At 30.4% G+C, this 26,602-nt stretch overlaps 1 protein-coding gene across 1 annotated transcript; it reads left to right on the top strand.

Moving 5' to 3' along the window:
* The first annotated feature begins 12,334 nt into the window (after positions 1–12,334).
* Positions 12,335–26,489, top strand: LOC145585094 (agamous-like MADS-box protein AGL12). The gene is made up of 7 exons (XM_081641834.1): positions 12,335–12,809; positions 23,695–23,785; positions 24,139–24,200; positions 24,881–24,980; positions 25,402–25,443; positions 25,990–26,031; positions 26,214–26,489. Exons 1-7 carry the CDS (start codon positions 12,628–12,630, stop codon positions 26,304–26,306), a joined length of 612 nt encoding a protein of 203 aa, XP_081497960.1. The 5' UTR covers positions 12,335–12,627; the 3' UTR covers positions 26,307–26,489.
* Positions 26,490–26,602: the final 113 nt, after the last annotated feature.

Raw genomic sequence — 26,602 nt, 5'->3', positions numbered from 1 at the left:
AAGCTAATGGTAACTTAAGTTAAACAATTTGTTAAAATCTTTACCATGGTTTAGCTATTGGACAGTAAAAAGACATAAATACCCTAATGTCATTCCTCCTCCATCTTCTTCCTTTCTCTTTCCTCCTCCATCTTCTTCCATTAGAGCCACCACCACCATTGTTAAACTGTTGTTAAGGTCGGAAAGGGAGTGCAACGGCAGCACCAAAAGTGGTGGCACCAGCGAATTCAACAAATTAAACCCCGAATTTAACAAAATCCCGACAAATTCGACCCAAAACCAACAAATTAAATCCCAAAATCAACAAAATCGACCACTAATTCGACCCCAAATCAACATATTTGACCAATTCGACTCCAAAAATTAACAAATTCGACCCTTAAAGTAGCAATTCGACCCCCAAAATCAACAAATTTGACCCCAAAATCGACAAAGTCGACTCCTAAAATCAACAAATTCGACCACAAAACCAACAAATTTGACCCCAAAAACCAACAAATTCGAACCCAAAACTAACAATTTGGACCCCAAAAATCAACAATTTCGATAAATTCGACCCCCAAAATCAACAAATTCGACCCCAAAATCACCAAAAAACCTAGAAATTTCAACCCAAATTCGGGGAACGAGAGGGAATCGGGGAAGGGAGGAGGGTGGTTGATTCCGGCTAGGGAGGATGGCTGATTTCGGCGTTCCGACAAGCGGTTTTAATTTGGTGGTTATGAAAGGAGAGAGAGGGTGGGTCGAGAACAAGGGAGGGGTGCTCGTTTTGGGATTGGGGTGTTGGTGGTGGGGGTCTCCGGCGGGGTAGAGGGTTGAGACGCCGTCAGCCGCACCGAGCTGAGCTCCGACAAGGAAAGGAGGGCTGGTGGTTTGGGAGGGGTTTGGATTTTTTGTTTTTTTTTTTAAATAATTTGAAGGGTATTAATGTAAATCTATTGTTACTTAACCTAAGATTAACCCTTGTTAATCGTTTAATGATGTTTTAATATCATTAATGTTACCATTAGCTTAGTTTTCTTAATTCGTGATTACCATTGATAATCAAAAGTTTTAGACTTTACCACTAAGAAAAAAAAAAGTTTGTGGTTACCAGAGAGAATTTCTCTACTATTTTTATAACTATTAATAAAAGAAAGTTGAGTTTTCGCTGCAAGTTTTGTTATTGAGTTAAGTATTTTGAGTAGCCTTGCGTAATCACGCGTCGGTAATACGCCTAAGTCTATCTCTACGGTATAATTATACGTATTAGTATTTTCGTAGAGGGAGATTTGGGGGTCGTAGGGAATATTTCAAGCATCTTATACTTGAGCCCTACTGTGATCATACACTTAAGCATGGTGACGTCCAAAGGGAAGGAAGCTAGAGTAAAAGAGCCGCCATCAAGTTTTAGGAACTTGTAAACCGTTCACAGGGTGAAGGTTACACCCCTTCACGATCCATGAGATTACTAACTCCATAGTGGTCTGGAACCATGACTGGATATTCAGGGATGAAGGTACAAATTCAACCTAAAAGAGATTGAACTTGCCCTAAAAATAGGCCTCTACTTTATTATTCTCGTATTCATGTGCACTTTCTGACTAACCAGATTAACCCTAAACCTGTTTAATCTATATTGGTTGAATATTAATGCACAACAAACCTATTATTGGCGATCACTTGAATTATAATCATATTAGCCTAAACAAGATTATTAATTATCTTATTAAGCGTGATTACAAGTACAAATTCCCTTTAATCTGCAGAAAAGGCGTGATCAAGCAATAACAATAATAATATCAAGCAACATAATAATCACAATCATCATCATTATATTAATAATAATAATCTCAATCTCAAAGCAATAATAATATTAGCAAGATCCTAGGCATGATACTAATAATATTAATAACAAACCCTAGCATGTCACTAAACAATAAAAATCAAAGCTTTACCCCTAACGTGATACTAACATGATATTAGAAAGAATAGGAAGCATCATGAAAACATGCATGATATTAGAAATATTAGTTATTACCTTAAACATGATACAAGGAATCATAAAGACATCCTAACATGATACTAGGAATCAAAATAATCAAAGCATGATTTCTATATCAAAATAATAACAATTAAATTACTTACTCGGATGTCTCGTATCTCTTTCTAATAACAAAATACACACGTTAGTAACTTCAAGGAAAATAATAAATCAAATAACTAAATTAAATAATTGAAATAGGATTTGGGACCAAACCCTCAGAAATTATAAACCTTTCACGTCTAGGGCGAAGGCAACTTCGAACTTGGCTAGGTGTGTCTAGAACTTGTGTATGTGGAATTTTGTAAGAGGGAAGGTTTAGAAAAAGAATAGAGAGAGAATAAGCTTCTAGCTTTAGAGAGAATAGAGAGAGATGATTGTCAATGAATGAAAACAGAGGTCTAGGACCCTATTTATAGAAAAAATAGTCCGGAAACAAATCAAGTCCTATTCGAAATAAAACTGGCATCTGCCGCCAGGCGACAGACATCAACGCCAGGCGACAGACTCTGTCGTTTGGCGCTAATTAAAATATAAAACGCGCTTTGTACTCGGAATCCTGTCCTTAATATGATTAAGCAGCAAATTCCGTGTTTATCAAATTAAAATCTGATTTATCATAAAACACTTACTTTATTCCAAATAAAACTCTTTAAAATATAATTACCAATCCTAATACTATTAAAATTTAAAAGAACCTTCTAAAAGATTAAAATCAATCCTAATAACTTTAGGAATAATAATTAATAGGCCCTCCTCTAAATCATCGGGCCGCATATAAAATTCATTTCGGGCCAAATCTAATTTAATGCATAACTTCCTCATTATTCATCGGAATTGGGCTTATAATATATCGTTGGAAAGCTATTTTCAAGCCCAATCCAACTACACTATTATTGGACCCTTATTATGGATCAAACTAAATTGGACTGGCTATTTTTATAAATAAAATAAGAAAAGAAATATTTTCAAAAACAGAAAGAGAGATATTTTAATAAAAACAACCACATCACTAGACTTTTTACACTTTCACTCCGTTCGATAATCAAATGAAGTAAAAGGTATTCATCACTGGGTTTGGTTTTAGGGAGACACATTTGGGTGTCTACAGGGGTGTTACACCTAAACACGTCAAATGCAATGCTTAGGCCTAATGGACCTTACATTGTTGAAAATCAAGCAAGCAAAGAAATTAACCAAACATTATAAGATCTGTGCAAGGCCTATTAGGCGGATAAACCTTTCAAACAGCTTCACAAAGGCATATTATAAGCCTGATTCTGGAAAATAAAGAAAAATATATTATCAAATGCGGCCACGTGGTTGTTCGAGTCCATAGACCCATCATATTTAACATGTGAAGGCAATTTCACTTTCAATGTGATCTCCATAAAGATCGATTTGACGAAGGGCCGCGGCGACCTTTCTAGGGTCATGATCATCTTCCCTCTTGACTAAGGAGCATAGTTTTTGGTTGTTCTCTCGGGAGAAATAGCTCTTCACCAACCAGAAGTTTCTGGCCTTGAGGACGTGATGCCTTTGGTTCGGTCCACCTCCTTGTCTAGGGAAACTTAGGCGACTGTGCATGCTAACTTCTCTCGACCCGAGGCATTCGTGAACGTTTTGACCGGTGGGCTGAGTTACTACTACTGTTGTTCCATTGCTTTTGGAACGTTTGAGGGGTCGGAGTCCTGAAGAACGCAAGATTCCTATCAGCTTCCCTATTGGTTTGCTAAGTGGACTCTTCCTACTCTGAGCTCATCGGGAGGCTCCTTGGGAGAGATCCCTCTCCTCCCTCGGTGACCATGACCTACGCCATCCATCCATATTTAGTTGTCTTGTAATGGACTGGTGTCTGCCTCGATTGGCATCCACTTTGCCTTCGTCATTTTTATTGCCCATCTGTTCGGTTCAATCGAGGAATTAGCGAGGGTCGCCATGACCTACTCCAGGGTTTGCCCTGAAGGCATGCCGGGGATGTTGTGCCCTGACACTGGTGGCAAGGTGACTTCGATTCTAGGATTATTTCATAGGGCTATCCCTTTGATTGTGCCTTGGAGAACGCCGAGGGGAGTTCCTTCGGCTCTCTCTCCTGGAGGCATGGCCAGAGTTATGAGAATCTTCCTCGGAGTGAATTGATGGTGGCATGGTTAGTTTATTAGCCTTATTTAGGGCATGTTCTGATTGACTGAACTGAGTTGAATTGAACTGAATTTATTGGAGTTGGACTGAACTGAAATGAATTGAATATTTTATGAGAGAAGGAAATGAAAAACTGAACTGAACTGAACTAAACTTATTAGAGCTGAACTGAACTGAACTTATTAGAACTGAACTGAAAATAATCTGAAGAGAACTGGCCCTTAATATGTGAGGTTGGAGACTAACGGAAATAATCAACACTTATAAATACAATAAATGTAGAATTAAATGAGTATGAGTGAACACCTTGGTTGGTGGGATAAATGGGGTATTTATACTATTTAGAAGGTGGGGCCTCAGCAGGGCCTGACCGCTGACTAGACTTAGGCATGGATAGTTCTCTTTTAGCTCTAGTGTTTGGGCTTGTTTATGAACCATTAAATGAACCAGCCCAAATAAAGTTATTTGGACCCAAACAAATTATACATATTTTGATCTTATTTATGTTTAAGCTTTATTATCATATACTTTGTTTTCCAATGTATTTGCATGAGATCTTAAGATTGTAATAGTATATCAGCATCCTTGAGAAATGAAATTTTTTTTTTATTGTTACTTGTATCGAGAGAAGTAGAATGAGACAAATAAACTAAAGTGGCCTAATTAAGGAATAAGTGCAAATCACTATTGCAATCAATTTTTTTTAAAACCAAAGACTGCTTCTTATTATCAATAAATCTAACAGTGAATTTATAGAATATATGTTATATAAAATTAACATAATAATAATTTCCACCATTTTTATTGTACATGTAATAACTATGATTAACTGTACATATGGCATATGCCGACGTCGCAGCACTAAGTCTTAAGAGAAAGCAAAAGTTATCTGAAAAGGATTATTCTTAATTAATATAATTTAATTCTGTAACTAATTAATTAATTAATACAGCTTAATAATTTGTACAACTTAAAGATCTGAGATGATTGAATTTACTGTATATTTAATTAATTTTAAGGCTTTAAGGGAACAATGCATGCATTTAGTGGGATCTTACTTTATATTCTGAACATAAAAATTTATTCCAATAATATTTTAAGGCTATCAGCAGCTGTAACCTATGATCATCAAGATTCTTTTAAGGTTCGCAATTTAAAGTTGTGATTTGACAAGATTCCCACTATCTTCACCATCAAGAACCCAATTAACCTAATTAATAGTATATTTTTCTTTTTTTTCTTTGGTCCTTCATATGCACTAATTCCATTATAAAAGAGAAGGAAAAAAGGAAGCAATTATTTTATTTATTTTTTTCCATCATGAATCATTTCATTTAAAATAAAAAATAAATTAAAAAAAAAAAGAGTATTAAAAATAGATAAGTATATCTCCAGTATTGAAAGATCGAGTTCATGCAAGCTCTTTTTATAATTATGATGAATTCTTATTTTTAATTCAGTGGGTATTATAATATCTTATGGATAATAAAATTAATGTGTTTTGTGAATGATTAAAGGATAATATTCAGTTTATTGGGTTTTGAATATTTGATGAAATATAAGGAAACGTTGAGTACAAATATCTCCAGTACGTTGCAAACAAAATAAAATAGAGTGCATGCACTTATGGCATGCATGTAAATCTTAAGGAGGCCTTTTTCATTTCACCTTTAAAAAGTAATATTCAGTAAAATTAATCTTATTTCAGTAAAAATATTTTAATTTAGCAAAAATAAGTTTAATTTAATAAAATTAATTTCAGCTCAGTAAAAATAATTTCATTTCAGCAAAAATCAGTAACTCTAAAGAAGAAATATAATAGGGAATCAGTAAAAATAATTTATGTTCAGCAATATTAATTTCAGTTCAGTAAAAATAATTTCAGTTCAATAAAAGTAATTTAAGTTCAACAAAAGTAATTTAAATTCAATAAAATTAATTTCAGTCGGAAAAAAATAAGGTGTAGTGAACGGGCCGGGGCCGGAGTAGACAATAATGGTTGGCAGGAATTGTGCTAAGTATATAAAAATACCCTAGATTGCTCAAATAGATTTCAATTTCCATCCATCCACAACGTTTCCTATGTAAATTAAATTAAGGAAAATTGCATACATATTCGTGAGAGCTCACATCACCTTTAAGACATGTACATATAAACATAAGATGTCTTCTCATAATAACATCACAAAATCTTATTACACCATGACTGTTATTTAAGGCTTGTTCAGCATTAGCTTTTTATTATATTTTAGATAGCTAATAGTGGTTTTGACCTTGTCAAACCACTACTTGATAAAATTTGAGCATTGGGTAACATAGTGGTTAGAGTAGCTTTTAGTCGTAGAGATATAGTAGCTTTTGTCAATATGTTAATATTATTAGGTTTTGAGAGATGAAGGTAGTTGTTGCTGATATAATATAACTTTTACACTGTGTTTGGATAAATAAAGGGGGGGGGGGGGGGGAAGAAGGGGAGGGAGGAGAAGAGGAGGGGAGGGAAAGGGAGGGAGGAAGAATGGTGAGTTTTCCTTCCAAATCTCTCCCTTGTTGGAGGGAGAAATTTCTTGTAATTTAATCCCTCCATTTTTCTTCCCTCCAATTCCATTCTTTCCTCATTTGTTATCCAAATGAAAGATATCTCATCTCTCCATTTTCCTTCCCTTCCTTTCCCTCCATTTCCTTCAATCCAAACACACCGTTAGGAAAAAAAATTACTTTTTATATATAACAGCTATTGACTTACTACTCATACTTAAATTATCTACTATCTTCACAACTAACAACTTATTTGATAGCTAACTGCTACTATAATAGCTAATAATTATCTCTATTGCTATACTTTGATGAATACGCCCTTATTACTGGGTAGCGAACTAATATTAAAGTTTTGTGACCATGTTCACGACTTAAGTGTTTTATAAACCTTTTGCGCTTCTTTTTGACAAAAAAACAAAGACAAACAAGTACGTGGAGTGAGAAAAAGAACCCCATGCTTCCAATGTGCACTGGCGGCTTTTGTCTGAGATAGTGGATAGCTGATTCCATGGCCTACACAAAACCTTATCAACCGCTAATTGGTATGAATGACTAAAGATGCCAATCTTATTGGAAGAGCCTCTCTTCTGCCTTTGCCACCTCTTGATAATGAAAAGAACTACTTATTTACAATTTTATTCTTTATATATTCTTTTGCAATCTAGTGAAGAGACCAAACTCCTTTTATTTGTTCATTTTTTTTTAACGTTGATGAAAATAACTTATTTCAAGGGTGCAATTTATGAGAAGATTCATCATTTATGGAGTATAGTTAGTTACCTTAATATAACCAAAATGATCGAGATCTTGGCCTAGCAATTAGGATACAATAGCTCGGTCATAGGTCTGCATCTCATTTGTAATTTGTAGTATTGTTCTTATGATTGATTCGAACCAAAAAATCATAATCAAGATTTAGAATTATTACCATACATAAGCTGTTAAAAAATGACCTAATATATTTAAAATTCAATAATAACTGAAATAGACACACAAAAAAATTAAAAAAAATTGTATAGATATATTACCCCCTACTGAAACTATTATTTGATATGACTCATTGTTTAAATCAATTTAAAATTGATTGAACACAATTTGGTCAACAATAATATTATTGTGAACCCGAGATTTATACGCATGCAACTGACGTTATATGGAACATTGTGACCCTAATTTTTAACATAGTTGTATGGGGAGATACCGTTGAAGGATACATAAATGCCGATATCATCCCTTTTACAGAATTTTCGGGTTTCTATTATAGGTCATATTGACCATATTGGTATATTCTCATAACGACATAGGTTACGGTCGTCCTGCGAACAACACGTGGTGTGAGGCGATCAACACCTGGCATTTATGTTACTTGCATAGCATGCAGCCACCTGACAGATGAATCTTCTTTAAATAAGCGTGAATCTTATTTAAATAGGCGTGAATCTTATTTAAATAGGCAAGTTAATTCTTCATTAAAAGGTAACAATAAATGCACTCTCTCTCTCTCTTTCTCTCTCTCTCTCTCTCTCTCTTTCTCTCTTAATATCTTCTCTTTTTCTTCCTAAACACTTTTTGATTTTACCATCAGATTGGTTATCCCCGGATTCACTCCAGGGTTAGCTAATCCATATTTCCTGTGTACGTGCTTAGCCGAACGTTAGGGTCTTCACGGATCTTGAATACGGGTTGTTGGGTTACATCCGGAACAATAGTAACCTTATTTTTAACATAGTATCCTTTATTAAAATTTATGTGACATTTACCTTATGTGCATTTGTCAATCTAATATAAAAGATTAGAAATTTTGTTTTAAAAAAAAACACCCTCAAGATACCCTATTAAGAAATAACCATCCTTTTTTTAATGTTATAAAATATCATCATTTTTTTTTCAAAAGCGTTAGCTTTCACCGCCATTGAACACTATAAAAATAAAATCATCAATTTTAAACCAAAACTTGCTCTATTATGGTTTTCGGGGACATTTTGGTAATTTGGTTTTGATTTGAAGTCTGATTTTGAAAAAGGTTATCGAAAATACCTCATTTTGTCCGTGTCATGCAGATCGAAGAAATTATTAGCACACATAATGATTGGTAGATCATATACTTGTATTAAAATTGAATAAAATCTAATTGATCTTATAAATATCAATCATTATATATGATGATTGAAAAGTTGTACTCCCTCTGTTTCAATATGATAGTCCTATATAGAATCAATCACATAAAATAAGAAAAGGATAATATTTGGAATCTAACAATAAAGTAAAAAATAATTCGTAAATAGTTTTGACTTATTTACAATTTTTGATTTTTTAAGGAAAGCATTAGCCATAATTGCATAATCAAGGGAGTAATTTCTTCATTTAGAGTCATGTCATCAATTCACAATCAATTAATTTAACCAATAAGAATTTAATATGTATAAAATAGAAAATAAAAACTAAGTTAAAAGAGGAATAGTATATGAGACTAACAAATTGAAACGGAGGGAGTACTATAATTGTGAGCAAATAAAGATTATTCATAAATACTAATAAAAATAGACTATTATACTCGATCGAGGCATATTTGACACTCCCTTCATTTTTTTAAACTAGGGCAGCTAATGCGAACGTTGCGTGCGCCATAGCTAGCCATATTCGAAAGTTCTTTCGGTTTGACCTTAAATCATAAATTTAGTTGTTGATATGTAACAACTATTTTTAGGGGTATAATTATCCAAGACAACTAAGTTTTTTTTTAAAGCCACCAAAGCTACTAACATTACGATAGAAAATAAGTGAATAAATATTTTTGAGGATATAATTGTCCAAACACTTTTCATTAATAAAAACTTATGCATATTAATGAGTGTATAAATGTAAATACACTTTTGGAAGGATAAATTTGGCATCACACTATTCATAAGAGTAATGTTATACTTTTTATAAGGTAGAGAAAAGCAACATTTGCTATTTTTCTCCTTTTTTTTTTTTTTTTTTTTTTTTTTTTTTTTTTTTGTTTTTAGTTACACTTTCTCTTTTGAAGACCTTTATGATTTGGGTTTTTTTTTTTTTTTTTTTTTGGTTAGAAATTACCTAATAAAACCTAAATTTTGTGAGAAGCTACCAAATAAAAAAAATATTAAAAGAAACTACCTAATAAAAGGTAAAATGTAGTAAGATATTAGCTTTTGCCAAATTTCTACCATTGACCTAATTTTATGGCGATGACCCACCTCAAATACCCCTGCCACCACGGGGGTTGATTTTCAAGGTGTTAAAGTTAATTTTGGGATGATTGGAGGATATTTTGAGTTTATATATGAGGGTAGTTTCGTGATTCAGGATGTTGGTTTTTGGAGTTAGAGATGGTGGTTTTGAGGTTGGTGGGTGGTTTCGGCGTGGTGGAGGAAATTTCAAGCAAGTTGTGTTGATTGAAATTTGTGGTTTCGGAGGTGTTTTAAGGTGGGTGAACGGTGAAAATCCGTTAATAGTAGTATTTTACAACATTTTACCTGTTAATAGGTTGTTTTTTTTTTAAACAACATTTTACCTTTTATTCGGTAGTTCTTTTAACACTATTTTTAATAGAAAATTTTGTGTAGAAACCCTAATGATAGGTTGTATTGTGAACAACTGTTTGCTTTTTAAAATTTTGTTTAAAACTACCCATAAGATCGCAAAAGTTTATCTAGGACTACCCATAAACAATAGGGTTGTACACATTAGGTTTACCGTAACATTAAGCCTTAACGGCATGGTTAACCGTTAGAGAGGTTACTTAAATACACAAACCGTAACCGTACCGTTAAAAAACGGTAACTATTTCTTAACGGTACGGTTACCCGTTAACCGCTAATCAATAAATAAATTATAAATCAATACTTTTTGCCGTTCCAAGAGTTTCAACTCTAATACCAATTTGGATATAAACAAGAATAAACTCCAATTAGTTGATTACAAATCAATATAGATTATTTTAGGGTTAACTTAATTAATTATAATTCTCTTTTCCCCAAAAAAAATATATATAAAAATGTGTTTTTATTTTAACGATTTAACCATCGGTTAACTGTTTACTCAAAAGTGTAACCATAACCGTAACCCTTAACCGCTATATTTAACAGTTCGGTTATCCGTAACCATTTATTTTTAATGGTTTGGTTAATTAACCTATAAAATGAGTCAGTTATACCGATTAACGGTTACGGGTTTTTTTTCACACCCCTAATAAAATAGTTTTTGTCCAATTGAGCCATTTGTGGGGCCCACTCCTATGGTTTCCACCTAATTAACTCCCCTCCTCGACTATCTCTCTCTTCCTTAATTTATATTACTTTCCCTCCATTTTAACTCCTGTTCTTTGACCTTCCACCTTTAACTATCTTAATATAATCTAAGCATATCTCCAAATTCATCCCCTTTTTTGAAAATTGACAAAGCCTAAAACCCTTTTCTTTGTTGTCTCTCTCTTTCCTATTCATCTTCTTGCTATTTTGAGTAATTCCATGTCAGAGGGTGAAACTACATCAATGGCTAAAGGGGACGGCAAAGTAAATGCAGAAAATAGTGAATGAAAACAAGGATGAACGAGGTACAATGTAGGAATTACTATGAAATTTGTGGACTTTAAATTATAAATTGTTGAATATGTAGAAAACCTTAATTTTTCATTGCTCAAATTAGAACCCTAAATTTTTAGTTGACGAAATAAGCAAAACTCCTAATTTAATTTAAGCCATAAGCCCTAGGAATTAAAATACCCAAACTGAATTAAAAGCCCTAAACAATAAATTAAATTCTACAATAAGCATATAAAATTTTAACCACACCAAATTTTAATGGAATAGATATTATCTCCATTTTTTATTATTTGCAATAAAGAGGTATTATTATTAAGATATAAAATATTTCTTTGTTGCAAATATTGTATTAAAACTGAATAAAAATTTGATTAATCTTATTAATATCAATCATTATAAAGTGATGACCTTTAAGTTTTGCAATAATAACTGTGAGACAAATATATATATTATTCATAAGTGCTAATAAAAAATTACCATACTTAAGGCACATTTTACAGCATTTTTTGACAAGCTAACATAGCTTGATAGAGTTGACTCTCAAAGTTAGGTATGTTGAAAATTTTGACTAGAGCTTTTTTTGAAATTATCCAAATTTCAAACTCATCGTATGTACGTACGTTGACACACGCGGACATACCAGTGCAACACACCATTCATGACATCGTCCGGGACTAAGCACTTGTGAGCTTGGAACATGCCAATAGGTGTAATATCCCACCTTTAATTGGCTTTAGTTTTGATGAATAACTTGTGATTCTTTAAGATCATACTCCCCTTTATCCGTACAAGTGTCTTCAATTTAAACAAAGAATAATAACCTTGAAAGACTGTCTAACATTCGCAAACCCACTGAATAATCAACTGCATAAATCATTCCAAAGCATCAGAATAATTTAATTTTAAGCCATATTTTGCCACCTTAGAATAGCACTATAAAAGTGATACTAAATTTTAATAAATAATTTCTCAAAAATAAAATTTAATTGGGGGACAGTCCAACATAAAAAGTTACGGTAAAAAAATAATAAAACTATACCATCCTATAATTATTTGTAAAAAAAGATGTAAAAAAATAGTTGTACTTGCATATATAATAAGAGGTCTCAAGAGCTAAGAATGAAGAAAACAAACGCTTCATTTCAGAAGCAAAAACACACAAAATTACAAGCGGCAACTCCGAAGCTAGTTCAAACTAGTGGGGGGTTGTTTGCTATTAAGCATTCAAAAAACACACACAAAAAATTTATATTACAAAAACAATTTCATTGATCATCGAATATTAGTTTGTTGGTTAATAATTTCTAAAGAACGAGTAAAGGATCGATACAGAAACTTGATTGGAGATTAAAGATTGACAGAATGGCACGAGGAAAGGTGCAGCTGAAGCGGATAGTGAACCCGGTGCATAGGCAAGTTACGTTCTGCAAGAGGCGAGCAGGGTTGCTGAAGAAGGCTAAGGAACTATCTGTTCTTTGTGATGCTGATATTGGGGTTATTGTTTTTTCACCTCAAGGCAAACTCTATGAACTTGCTACTAAAGGGTACGTAACTATACATTTTACGTGTAATCTTTGATTAGTTTTTGGCTCGAGTGATTTGATGACCCAGGTCATTGTATGTATTTTGAAAATAAAATTTATAATAAATTTAGGTCAAATATAAACATAGATTAGTTACCTTTATTTCGAGGTAAAAGTGCCATTTAAACTTTAATTTTACAAAACATCAAAATTCATTGTTCATTATTTAGTAATTTCAATTTTATAATCTGTATTAGTTACGACTTATGAGTATTTAAATTGTCAAAAATTGAAATGTTAGTTTTTATTATAAGAACTTCTTTGAAAGCTAACACATTTTTGTGGAAAAAAAAAAGTAAGAAAAAATATTTACTTAAAAATCACAATACATTTTTGGTTGGGTTACATATTTTAGTAATAGGTGTGAGCAAATGAATTGAAAGATATGAGATTTATCATTTTAAAATTTTAAAAATATAGATATATAAGTTGAAACTTATATATTTACAATTTTATAAATATGATTAACTCTTTTTAAAATTAACTTTCTTGACATATGATGTGTCATTTGGATTTGTTTTAAAAGTTTAACTTTAATAAACAAGTGACATTTGGAGTTTTAGAAATTTAACTTTAATAAACAAGTGGTCATGGGTTCCATTAAGTAGAATATTTATTGAAGTTTATGATGAGATTGCTATCTATAAGTTTCACATGATTGAAATAAAACAATTTTTAAAAAAATATTAAGCTCAAACAAAATGATTTGTTGGATGACCACTATAAGAACTAGCTTGTCCACTTACTACTAACTACTAGTACTAATCTAATATGACTAATTATGATAATAACAATAATTTACTATTAGTCTAATACAAAGAATATTAGATACAAAAATTTTAATGCATAAAGTACGCTAATCAATGGTCACGATTAGTCTCTCCAAGCATGGTTGAATTCTCTAACCAAAAAAAAAAAAATATATGGTTTGAGTTCTCGAGTTGTAATTTTTGCAACGAAAACGCGTGGTCATGCTTATTGAGCTTAACACAAAATATATATATATATATATATATATATATATATATATATATATATATACACTCCGTACTTCTTATATGTTTTTATGGAGTATTGTCCTTAAAATTTCTTATAACTTTTTATGGATGATTGTCCTTAATCCTCCATGTTATCACAAACTAATCTATATAGCTATACTAAAAGTGGAGTCTTTTTGGAGGGAATTATCCCTCCTAAACTCCAATTTTATTTTTATTTTTAATTTTAAAATCATTAATTTATCCACAAACTTCATTATTTATGTATTTGTTAATTTTTAACGATCGTAGTTTTGGTAAAGTAAATCTTTATTTGATTCTATTTCATGTACTTGATAATTTAGATTTCATTTGCTGAATGACAATTGATTTTGTTCAAAAAAGAAAATTAAAAGACTTCTATATTTCAATTACTACTTTGTATTAATTTTAAAAATCGAGCATGGCTCAAGCATTATCCAGTTTTTTTTAGAAAATATTTATATCAAAACTTAATTAAAAAATAATGATTATTTTATAGAGTATTTGAAAAAAAATTAAAGAAATTAAAATAAGTTCGGATAAAATAAAATAAAATAAATTCAGATAAAATAAAATAAATTCCTTACAAAATACGAGTATGTTTAGATAAAATAAAGTAATTTTAGATAAAATAATTTCAGACAAAATTAGAGGAACCAAACCGTTTAAACAGACCCTTGACTTGATTTGGTTATTTTGATGAAAAATGTTGATCAGCTTAGGGGTGAAACAAGTGCGGTTTAAAACCGAACCAAACTGAAAACCGAACCGAATAAGAAATTTGGTTCGGTTTTTTTAGGAAGTGGTTCGGTTTCGATTCTTAAAAAAAATATAATTCGGTTTCTGGTTTGGTTTCGGTTTGCCAAAATGGAAAACCGAACAAAACCGAACCAAACCGAACTACAAGCCCACCCCAAATAACCCTAGCCCAACCCTAGGTATATAAGGGAAAAAATAACCCTAATCAGTTTACTCTCAGCCCCTCTCTCACTCTTCACTCTCCTGTCCCTTCCTCTCCTTCGAGCTCCGACCAGTCGACCACCGTCTAGTCCACCAGCAACTTTCTCACTCTCCTCCTACTAAGGTAAATTCCTTAATATAATTAGCCTTCAACAACCTCAAATTTTTTCGAGGTCCAGATTTTGAACCCTCTTGTGAAACCCCAGAAAAACCCAGGTTAAGGAGCTCAAGATAATCAAAACCCAGTTAAATTTTAACAAATTAATCAAACCCCAAATCAATTAATTGCAAAAAAACATGAAATTGGGAAGAAATAATTTGAAGAAAGAGAAGAATATGAAGAACAAGGACGTTTGGGCTTCGAATTCATCGCCTAATCACTAATGTAGTCTTTATTGAGAGTACACATCCAACTGTAATAATAGTCTTGATTGAGAGTACCCAGGCTTCGAATTCTTCGCCTAATGTAGTCCATTGTCATCGCCGTTGTTGTGTGAACGTTGCGTACCAATCTTCTGCACTTTCGAGTTTTTTTTGTAAAAATCGGTTTGGTTCGGTTTTTTAATATGAAACCGAAATAAATATGGTTTGGTTTGGTTCGGTTTCTAAAGTAAAGTGGTGCGGTGTGGTTTCTGAAATACAGAAACCGAATTAAAGTGGTTCGGTTTCGGTTTGGGCAAAAAACCAAACCAAAAACCGAACTTTCACCCCTAGATCAGCTAAATAAAATATAACCTTTGGCATTTTATTTTGTGGTTATGCTACCAATCAGTTTGATCACACAAAATCATTTATTCCCTACGTTGATATTTTTTTTTTAAAAGAACCCTCCTAAATAAGTGCATTGATCGGTTGACTTATCTAGCCATTTTAGAAAAGTGTATTAGAGCAACTCCAATGGTTATAGCTAAGGACTTGCTTGCAATTTTCAAAAATCTCTAGCTAGTAGCTTGACCATTGGAGCTAAAAAATACAAATAGCTTGTCCAAGCAAATTAGCTTGTTTAAATTTTTGGAGATTAATATATTAAAATAATTAAATTAATAAAGGTAATTGAAAAGGTCAAGCTTATTTAAATAGCAAGCTAGTAGCTAACCATTGGGACATAAAATAGCTACAATGTGGATTAGCTTGAAATCATGTGTGGCATGACAAGCTCATTTAACAATTAGGTTGCCATTGAAGACGCTCTTACTTTTTTAAAATGTGAATATTCATCTATATTGGAGTAGTATATATTTTTTCACTCAAACTTTTTTTAACTCTCGATCTTTCCGATACTCCCTTAATGTGTGAATAAAATATTCTTTCATTTACATTTTTTTTTTTACCCGTATATGAAGTATTAAATTTCTAAATTTACCCATTTGCACACTTAAAAATTCACTTGAATATACTTTATTTCTAAATAAATAAAATAAAATAAAATTCACTTAAATATACTTGTCTAAACATTGAGCATATAGAACTGATGCACTTAACCAAAAGTTTAATCTACATCTCTATTGTGCTTACTAAATTATTGAATCATATCTCTTATGAATGTCAACTTTCGGAATTTTAACGTAAATTTTCACTATTATATACTCTCTCTGTCTCTTATTTTTGTAAGTCTTATTTGTTTTTTTTCAAGTAACATGAATATTAATATTTTATCAAAAAAATTTCCAATTTGCAACAATATTTGTGCCAATTCAACTTTTCCATGTAAATTTTATTTTTCCATGTACTTTTATTCCTTTCTTTCTCTATTTTTTTGTATATCCAATGTAAATTTACATTTTCAATGTACTTTTACTACTTATTTATGTTTATTAATTCTCGTGAAAATTGTCCATAAGGGACTATCAATAAAGGACGAAGGGAGTAAAATAAAATATAGTTAAGTAAGATATTGTTGTAATTGTTAGTACTTGTATATCATATCAATTAACTATTACTAAAACAAAATGTTGTTGACGTCATCATTGTCCACATGTCATTCTCATAATAAAAATTTTCCCGCCTGAATACAAGGATTTTTTTTTAGAGCTATCATATTTAATAATTTTGAAATTTGAATAATAGAAGCTTCTATATTACAACTACAACCTATCAATTTATCCTTAAAAAATGAAATAATTTTATGTAACACACTAATAAATAGACTCTTACATTGAAATATGTATTAGGCGAAGTTGAACAAGTATTATATCATAATTTTGATGAAGATCTAAAATTTTAAAAGTATAGATATTTTTGTACAAGGTGCATAACTCTTATTTATACTTATCCATTTTTTTTTAAAAAAAAAATGCACAAATTATAAAAATAGATTTTATATAAACCGTGAATCGCACGGGTTCTAATCTAATATTCAATATGTGAATTTTTTTTATAATTTGTAACAACGTATATTAAAGTATTCATAATCAAATTAATACATTGACCTTGTCAAAAAAAGAAAAAATATTAATACATTGAAAACCATGAATAAGCATTAAGCAGTAAGCAAAATAGTACAAAAGGGAGTAGAAGGGGAAAACTTTCTAATATTACGTGCTATTATGCAGATTTTAGTTGATTTTGTGTTTTTGAAACTATGAAAAAATTTAAAACTTCAAAAACCTTTTTGGCTTTTTGGACTAATGGTTTCATTATCTTAAAAGTCTTCTAGATTATAGCATCAATTGGTCGTCACGTTTTTTTAATTGTCAAATTGTAGGTAGAGATATCTCATATGGAGAAACGTTTAAGGGATTGATGAGATAGAATATATTCTATAATTTTTAAAACTTTTATGTACTAATTTTATATTAATGGAAAATTGTTCCAGGTACCTTGAGGTTTTAAAAAATGTACCATGTATCCCTGAAAACTTTTAAATGCATCGTGTACCATTGACGTTTGTAAAAACTTGCACCAAATACCTTTAGGTTCACAATGAATGTTCATTTTGTTAAATTAAGACTCCATAAACATCAAATCTATTAAATTATCACAGTTTAATGCTACTATAATGTTACACCATTAAATTATAAAGTAAACTTAGTTAATAAAGCAAATTCTAACACCCAAAAGTAGAGGTGTCAAAATCGAACCGATCCGGAAAAAAAAAATCATCCGTTTTGAGCTGTAACAGATCCGATTTGACCCAAGATATTCAGGACCCAAATCCGATCTGTAACCGACCTAAACTTAATTCGAATCTAAATTTAACCCGATCTGAACTTAACTCCACACCGATTTGATCTGACTTGAACTCAGCCCGAACCTGATATGACCCGATATGAACTCAAACCGAAATGATTTGATTCAACTTAAACTCAACCCGATTCGAAAATGACCCGACAAATAACCGATTTAATCAAATTTGTTTTAACCCAAACTGATATTACCCCGTCTCGATTTTAAACCGATCTGGTTTTACCCGTTCCGATTTTAACCCGACCACAATTTTAAACCTAACCTATTATTGACCCTTTTTTTCAAGTTCTTATACTACTATATATTTACAAATTTACTAATATTGATAAGTTTGAAAGTCTAAAACTCTAACAAATATTTTATACAAATTGAATTAGTAAAAAAGTAAACTAAATAGCCTCATGAGATTAAACAATTGAACAGTAGTACCTTAAAAAGAGGACATTCTTTTTTGTATATCACCATATGTGACTATCATCTATCAATCTATCACTAGTTCATTACTATTTGTCTCACTTATGTACGTAGGTATGATACTCATCGATAATTATTCAATTTGAATTTGGCTCCAAGATAAATATTACACAAGAGTTGATTGAATGAGAAAACTAATTCTTCACACTTCGTAATAATTAATCACGCAATATGAAAAATGACACATGGATGACTTGATATCGACTCAATAATATGGTAAAAATTCAATAGTTACTCTAGTTTAAAAATGACCTTATTTGGATATTGAATTCGGTCAACTCGACCAAATAAAATCTAGACAAACACGTAAAGGATTTGAATCGAAATTGACCAAATACTGAATCAACATTATCTTAAGCAAACCAACCTTGACCGAACTGAAATCATCCAAATTGAAATCAACCCGACCCTAATTCATCGGATCCAAAATTAACCCGGTCTAACTCGTTTTGAATCCGATACGAATTTATCCGAACCGTATATGAACCGATCGATCTGGAATTAACCCGACCCATATTTGGCCTGGACTCAATAGACCATGATCCGAATTCGACCCGACCTGAATGTGACCCAACTTGACTCGACTTGAGTTATAAGAATAATTTTGACCCGAACATATCCGATCCTATAGACCCGATCCGAATAGACCCAATACAAACTCCATCTGGTTATCTGAATTGACACCTCTATCCAAAAGTTTAGAATTTCTAATGATCGTCGGAATTCAAATTTTGATGTAGTTTAAGTATTTAGGCTGTTTTACTACATAAATACGTAGTATAAAGTATTAAAACTGAGTTAATGTGTTGGAATTATTTTATTTTGATAAGTCAATGATATGCGCATTTGTTAGAGGATTAGAGTATTTGGTGCATTTTTTTTTTTACAAACCTCAGGGAGTCAGGGTACATGGTGCATTTGAAAGTTTTCAAGGGTACATGGTGCATTTTTTAAAACTTTGGGGGTACGTGGAACGAGTTCCCTTTTTTAATTTATCATTACTCTATATTTTTTTTAGTATATTTATTATTACTCTATGTTCAATGCAAATTTTTATATGTGATCACCAACATTATTAATTAATAATATCATCACTTTACGCATAAGAAATTAATGTAATTGAGTAATAGGGGTTACAGTGATAATCAAACTAGGGCTTTTACAATGATGGAAAATTAAAATTATCTATCAAACAATATTGATTATTACAAAAGAAGATTTTTTTTTTTTTTTTTTTTTTGAGAAGAACAATAATATCTTTATTGAATAAACTACATATTTACAATAATAATAAAGATTTGTAAATCACGTGTGTATTTAGAGGTAACGTAACTTCTATAATCAAAATCATAACTATTTTGCATAGCTCACACTCCACCGTTTCAAACTTGACTTGAGAAATGATGTTTTGATCATAGAGTTGATGACAAACCCTAAACCCATATGAATCCATGTTACCTTCCCAACTATTATTAGATTCCTAAAAATAAAATTCTCATCCATAGAAAAGAACAAAAATCCCAAAAAAATTGACAAAATTCCGGAATTTGGGATAAACTTTTACAAAAGAAGAGAACAAGCAAAACAAAGCAAAAAACTGAATTAAATTAAAGAACAAGGGTCTGAGAAAATTAGACTGTTTTCGACAAAAAAAAAAAAAAAAAAAATAAATAAAACCTTAGAGGAGAGAGAAGAGGGGGGCGGCTTACTCTTAAGTTATGAGGCCATAAGAAGAACGGACATTGAAATGAACAAATATGAGGTTACTTTAGAAAAAATTAAAAAAAAAATGATGTAGGTTACTCGTATGATGCATTGAGATTACCTTGGATAAAATTAGGTCACCCTTATAAGTTATTGCTATGATGGATAAGTATATATTAGCCCCTGTTCACTTCACCTTAGAAAAAATAATATTAAGTAAAAATATAATTTCAGTTTAGTAAAAATAATTTCAGTTCAGTAAAAATAAGTTCAGTCTAGTAAAAATAATTTCACTTCAATAAAATTTAGTAACTATTAAGAAGAAATATAATAGAAAATCAGTAAAAATAATTTCAGTTCAGCAAATATAATTTAGTTTAGTAAAATTAATTTCAGTTCAGCAAAAATAAATTTAGTTTAGTAAAATTAATTTTAGTTCAGTAAAAATAATTTAAGTTCAGCAAAAATAATTTCAGTTCAGTAAAAATTATTTTAGTTCAGCAATAATAAGGTAAAGTGAACGGGTCTTACTCTTATAAACAGATATGGCCATACCATATAACTAAACACATAAACAAATCTTTGGGTAGATTTTTCCCCATACATATTGATAATTTGACTAGTTTAGCTTGTTAAAGTAGATGATTGAATTAATTGTAATTAGAATCTCATGTATAAGAATGTACTTTCTTCAATCTTAAGTGATATATATATATATATATATATATATATATATATATATATATATATATATATATATATATATATATATATATATATATATATATATATATATATATATATATATATATATATATATATATATATATATATATATATATATATATATATATATATATATGATAATTTAATATTTATAAGGTATTCATTGAAATGAATCAAATAAACCCAATAAATATGACTATGATTTACGAAGTATTTATTTGTTGTGAGTAATTTAAAAAAATTATAGTGTCAATATTCCAATAGGAACGAACAAAAGAATAAGAGAGAGTAGGATATTTGTTTAACCATTTTTTTTTATTTTTTTTTATTTTTTTTTGGAGTCTTCAATAAAATTGAATTCATGTATGTGTTGTTAAAATGAAATGATGAGACTGCAAATTAAATATTGTTCTAATTTTAATTACTTGAAACTCCAATGATTTAATTTTTCGAGATAGGTTTTAATTAAGGGTAATGTTATACATAGCCCTTAAGGCTATATATAAGCATTAAAAACACTCTTGAAAATTGTATAAAATTAGAAATTCATGATAAAAATACGCGTAGATAAGTATAATTAGTGTGTTTTTGGGATACAAGTTAAGAAATGAAATTGTTAGCTTATATACTTCATCCATCTCATAAAAACTGCCTCATTATTATTTTATCTAAATTAATTTTTTAACAACGTATTTATTTTATTTTATATGACCTTATTTATTTTATCCTTACTTATTTTATTTTATTTTATTTGAGTTAATTGGAACTTAGTTTCTTTGAATTTGTGAGCTTATTTTGTCTAAAATTATTCTATCTAAATGCATGTTGTCTAAATCTATATTATGAATTTATTTTATTGGAGCTTATATTATCTAAACTTAATTTCTTAGAGCTTATTTTATCTAAAATAATCTTAACTTTTTTAAAAATAAGATGAAACAAATAGACCCTTAATTCACAAGCAAGCATATCACCATCTCTCACTATTTGTTCTCTACTCCAAATACATAACGATAACACTACCTACCTACGAAGTACTCCCTATGTCCCTAATTTTTTTGTCCACCCCGTTGCAAAAATATGGATCAAACTTTAAAATCTTTGACAATAAAATACTCTTAATCTATAATAGATAATAGAGTCATGTGAGATCTTGTTGGATCCGTCTCATTGTAATATCTAATTTTTATAACTTTTACACGTACGAAATACAGATAAATTTATTTTAACTCGTGCCTGGGAGACCGCAAAAAGTCAAATGGAGCAAAATATTAAGGACAGAGAGTACTAATTACTCTTAATAATTTTTTAGGTAGGCTGGTTTTTTGGGCCTAAATTTTGGGTTGGCTCAACTAAATCATTATTATGGATTTCGGGGAACTTAAAACTTAAGTTTTATAAAATTACTTTAGTCTCCTCTCTCTCTCTCTCACTCCTCTCTCCTAACTAGTCTCCTTTGTTAATTTTAAAGGGGCTTTCATCGGATTTCACTGGTGAAAAGTCCCAATTTTTATTTCTTAGGTTATAATAGTGTCTCCCTAAAAAAATAGGGTTTATCTCCTTCGAAAAATAAGTTTTTTTCGATCTCATTCGAAAGACAAGGTTTTTCGAAATCCTTTGAAAGACAAGGCTAAGTTTGTGTTTAATTTGGTCTCTAGTTGTGCGGGGTTATGATTGATTATTGCTCGGATTCGGGTTATTACAAATTAACATAAGCACCAGAATTTTCTTTCTAAAAAAATTACAAAGCAATGACGGATCCACTCAAAAAGTTGTATGAGACAACAAATTGAGAATGTCCCTAATTGTTATATTTATGTATTTGGAATCTTAGCCCTTTCCCGATTAATTCTTGTTTGATTTTGTTGAATTCGATTTCATTATCTTAATTTTAAATTGTAGATGCCGTATAGATTTAATGAATGATATTTAGTGTGTTTTAGGACTTAATTTTTTTTTAAAAAAACACAAGTTAATTTTTACTTCCTTCATTTTTTTTAGTTGACACCGTTTGACTTTTACACTATTCACACAAGACGCTTTGACTCGCTTTTGTGGTTTATAGATACGACAAAAGAAATTCATGTGGGATCTTATTGTTTGAATCGTTTCAATGTATATTTTATTAATATCCACTTATTATAATTTTACAATGTTGATAATTAGAGATATTAATCGCTAAAAACATGCGTTGACAAGCGTGATAATAGAAAGATGTCAACTAAAAAAATAGAGGAAGTATATAATTCTGACTTGGCCAAAAAAGACCTTTTTATGTTGCCCAAAACTGCGGATAGGATACAAATTTTTGGCCAAAGCTTGAGTTTTAGACTAAAACGACCACCTTTTTTGACAAAGTCCCATGATCAAGTGTATAGTCAATAGAGATAAGATGTTAGAATTTCAAAAATTACTTACCAAACTTAAATGTATAATTCATTTGCTTTTGAAGATGACATGTTTTTTTGAACAAGTATGATGATATCAATTGATTATCAAATTAATAATAACTCAAAAGTATTAATGTCTGAAAATATATTATGAGATAATTCTAAATGATTTTACATGATTTTTCAGGAAAAAATAAATCACAAAAGCTAATCAAAATACAATAAACAACGCATATGTAATAGGGTTATATTCAAAACATACTAGGTATTTAGAAAGTAAATTAAAGCAAGTATAATTTAAGCAAAAATTCCATATTTATTCTATTACATTTTTGTTATGTAATTTTTACTTATTGTTGCTAACCAGCTAGTGTGCATTTTATAAAGAACCATGCAAGGGCTGATTGAGAAGTACATGAAGTGCACAAGTGGTTTTCTCCCAGCTGAATGTGACAGTGTCACACAGAAGCACTTACTGGTATTGCACTTCTGCCATTAACTTAATGTTAAATCAATGTCTTCATAATTATCGTTGAATGTTTTAATATATGAACGTATTTTTTTCTTTCAAAAATTATAATCTTTACCTCTAAGTGCTTTTGGAAGAATATTGGTCCATCAAAGTATTTTGGAAATCTTTACCTCTCATACATATGCGTAGTTCGATACATATGCCATAGTTAAATATTTGTACTATTTAGTTTTACAAAGTTACACTAGTAGTGATAGAGAATATACACATAATATGTGCAAAAGATTTACTCATTTATTGATTATTTAGCTTTTTTTTTTTTTTTTTTTTTTTTTTTTTTTTTTTTTGTTCTGGAATAGGAATCCAAGGATGAAGTCAACATGATGACACATGAGATCAAATTACTTGAGAAAGGGCTCTGGTACGGTATAAGAACCATCACCATAGTAATTCTTTTAGTTATTTGTTTATTACTGGTTTATTAATTATCCAAAAGAAAAGGCCAGAAGCTAAATCCTTTTAATTTTTTTCCTTTCAAAATCACCATTTTTTCCCTTTAATTGAATTTTATGAATGATAAAATGCTCATGGCCTCACATGTTTTATGATCACCAAGAATTTACTTGATTAGGTAACTGGATCTTATTTTCAATTGGTCTTATGACTTATGAGCATCGGATTTATAGTAGGCTTAGGCCCTATTATGTCCGCGTTTTGCATAGTCATAAGTTAAACAAATTTTAAATAAAATAAGTTCAAACAAATTTGGTCAGATACTCATACAAAATAAAGCTACAATTAATCATACATAGGTTAGAAGATTATTATATAACTTAATATCAATGTGGTTAAGGGACATGTGGTATAAACTTTATTAGAAGGAGAGTTTGGTCACATATTAAGTGTTATTTCTTTTCACACCATACTACGCATTTAAACATATATACCATGCACTATACCTACGTGTTTTTATTAATCATGTACAAAGTTTCAATACATCAATACACATACATGCAATAGATCAATTGATTATATACATGCAATTCATGAGATTAATTTGCTACAAAAATGGCAAAAAAAAAAAAATTGAGCTGGAAATAGGTCCATATTTGGAGGGGCAGAAGGAGCAATGACATTGGATGAACTGCATGCACTGGAAAAGCATCTCGAGTCATGGATTTACCAAATTCGTGCTACCAAGGTGCTTTTTAATTCTACTTCTACTTTGTATTTCCTTTTAACTTTTTTAGTTTCTTCCCACTAACAAAAAATAAAATAAAATATATCAATTCAGTACTTCTTTTATTTTACAAATATTGTATCATAATCCGTGTTTACATTATTAAGGGGCAGCGTTATAAAATTGAAATTAAAATCTAATAAAATCACGGAGTTCGGGGCCTCTAGTGTCGTATATTTCATTCATTATGCCCTACTACATTATGTTATTCTTTGCACCAAGTTGAGGTTTTGTTGCCTCGTGCACCTACAGCCATAATTTGTGCCATTATGGTCAGTTACCTGGGAAAAAAACAAATCTTATGTTGTAAAGGAAAAAGAAGTAGTATATATCTTATATCTATAATATGACCACCACTAATTTACTCACTATCCAATTGCAGATGAAAATTATGTTTCAGGAGATTCAAGTTCTAAAGAACAAGGTTAGTTTAAATCACCCAACTGTTTTTTTTTTTTTTTTTTTTTTTTTTTTTTTTTTTTCATTTAATCGGCAATTATGGTTTTTGGATTGATTTTGTTTAATTTTGGGAAAGTTGTATTTGATATTTTTTTAAGCAAAATAAAACATGGGAAGAAATTTGGGACATATTAACTTCAATTCTCAAGAGCTAGCTTATATAATAGAGCTTTTTTAATATTTTATTTTATTTTATTTTTTTTTTCCAAAACAATGGCTAATAAGCGTAATAATATTGTGGACTTGTTTTTTTATTAAAATCATGCAAATTCAGGTGATGTTGCAAACTTGCAATATTATAAACATAGGAATTATTGAACAAGAACTTCTTAAACATATAATTTGTAATGTGGAAGTGAAAACTAAAAGGCCAGGCTTTTTTTCTAGTCAACTAAAAAGCTTTAATTAAAATGCTTACATTTGATTCTTATTGTTATAATACTGATCTTTACGCTCTACTATTTATTGTTTTCTTAATTTAATAGAAAATCTATTTGGTTTGATTGTTAAGGAGGGTGTCCTGAGGGCAGCGAACAAGTATCTTCAACAAAAGGTAGCTTAATTTATCATCATTATTACTTGACATTTTGCTCATAATAAATAATAAATACTATGGTCTGTCTGAATTTAATTGTCATATTAGTAGTTCATATTTCATTATTAGTATGACTATTAATTCCGAGCAGAGAGAGTATTACAATGTATAAACTTATTTATTACCTTCCACACTTGCAGGTTGAAGAGCAACATGGGTTTTATAATGTTGAACCACTGACAACTAACATCCCATACACACTGACTATACCAAATGAAATATACCAATACTAGTTAGTGTACTAACAACATATATTTCTTTGTAGTTAATGAATAAAATTGAGATACAATTTGGCTCAATCGAATCTCTATGTAATATATCTCTATCTTATGTAAGGTTTGAGATCATACTATTGAAACTTTGTGTCATGGTTTGCTTAGTGGTTGCTTGTATAATACACTCAATTATGGCATGAATTTATGTATTGTGACCAATGTGTTTGGTTTGCTTTTATTTAATTTTTTTTAGTTACTACTTACTACACCCCCTTCCAAATAATATGTCTCTTGTTATCGACTAAAACAAACAA

Source organism: Chenopodium album, chromosome 16 (genome assembly GCF_948465745.1).
Source record: "Chenopodium album chromosome 16, dcCheAlbu1.1, whole genome shotgun sequence".
Lineage (NCBI taxonomy): Eukaryota > Viridiplantae > Streptophyta > Magnoliopsida > Caryophyllales > Amaranthaceae > Chenopodium > Chenopodium album.
The sequence above is the reverse complement of the archived record's forward strand: the minus strand, read 5'-3'. Positions and strand labels throughout refer to the sequence as shown.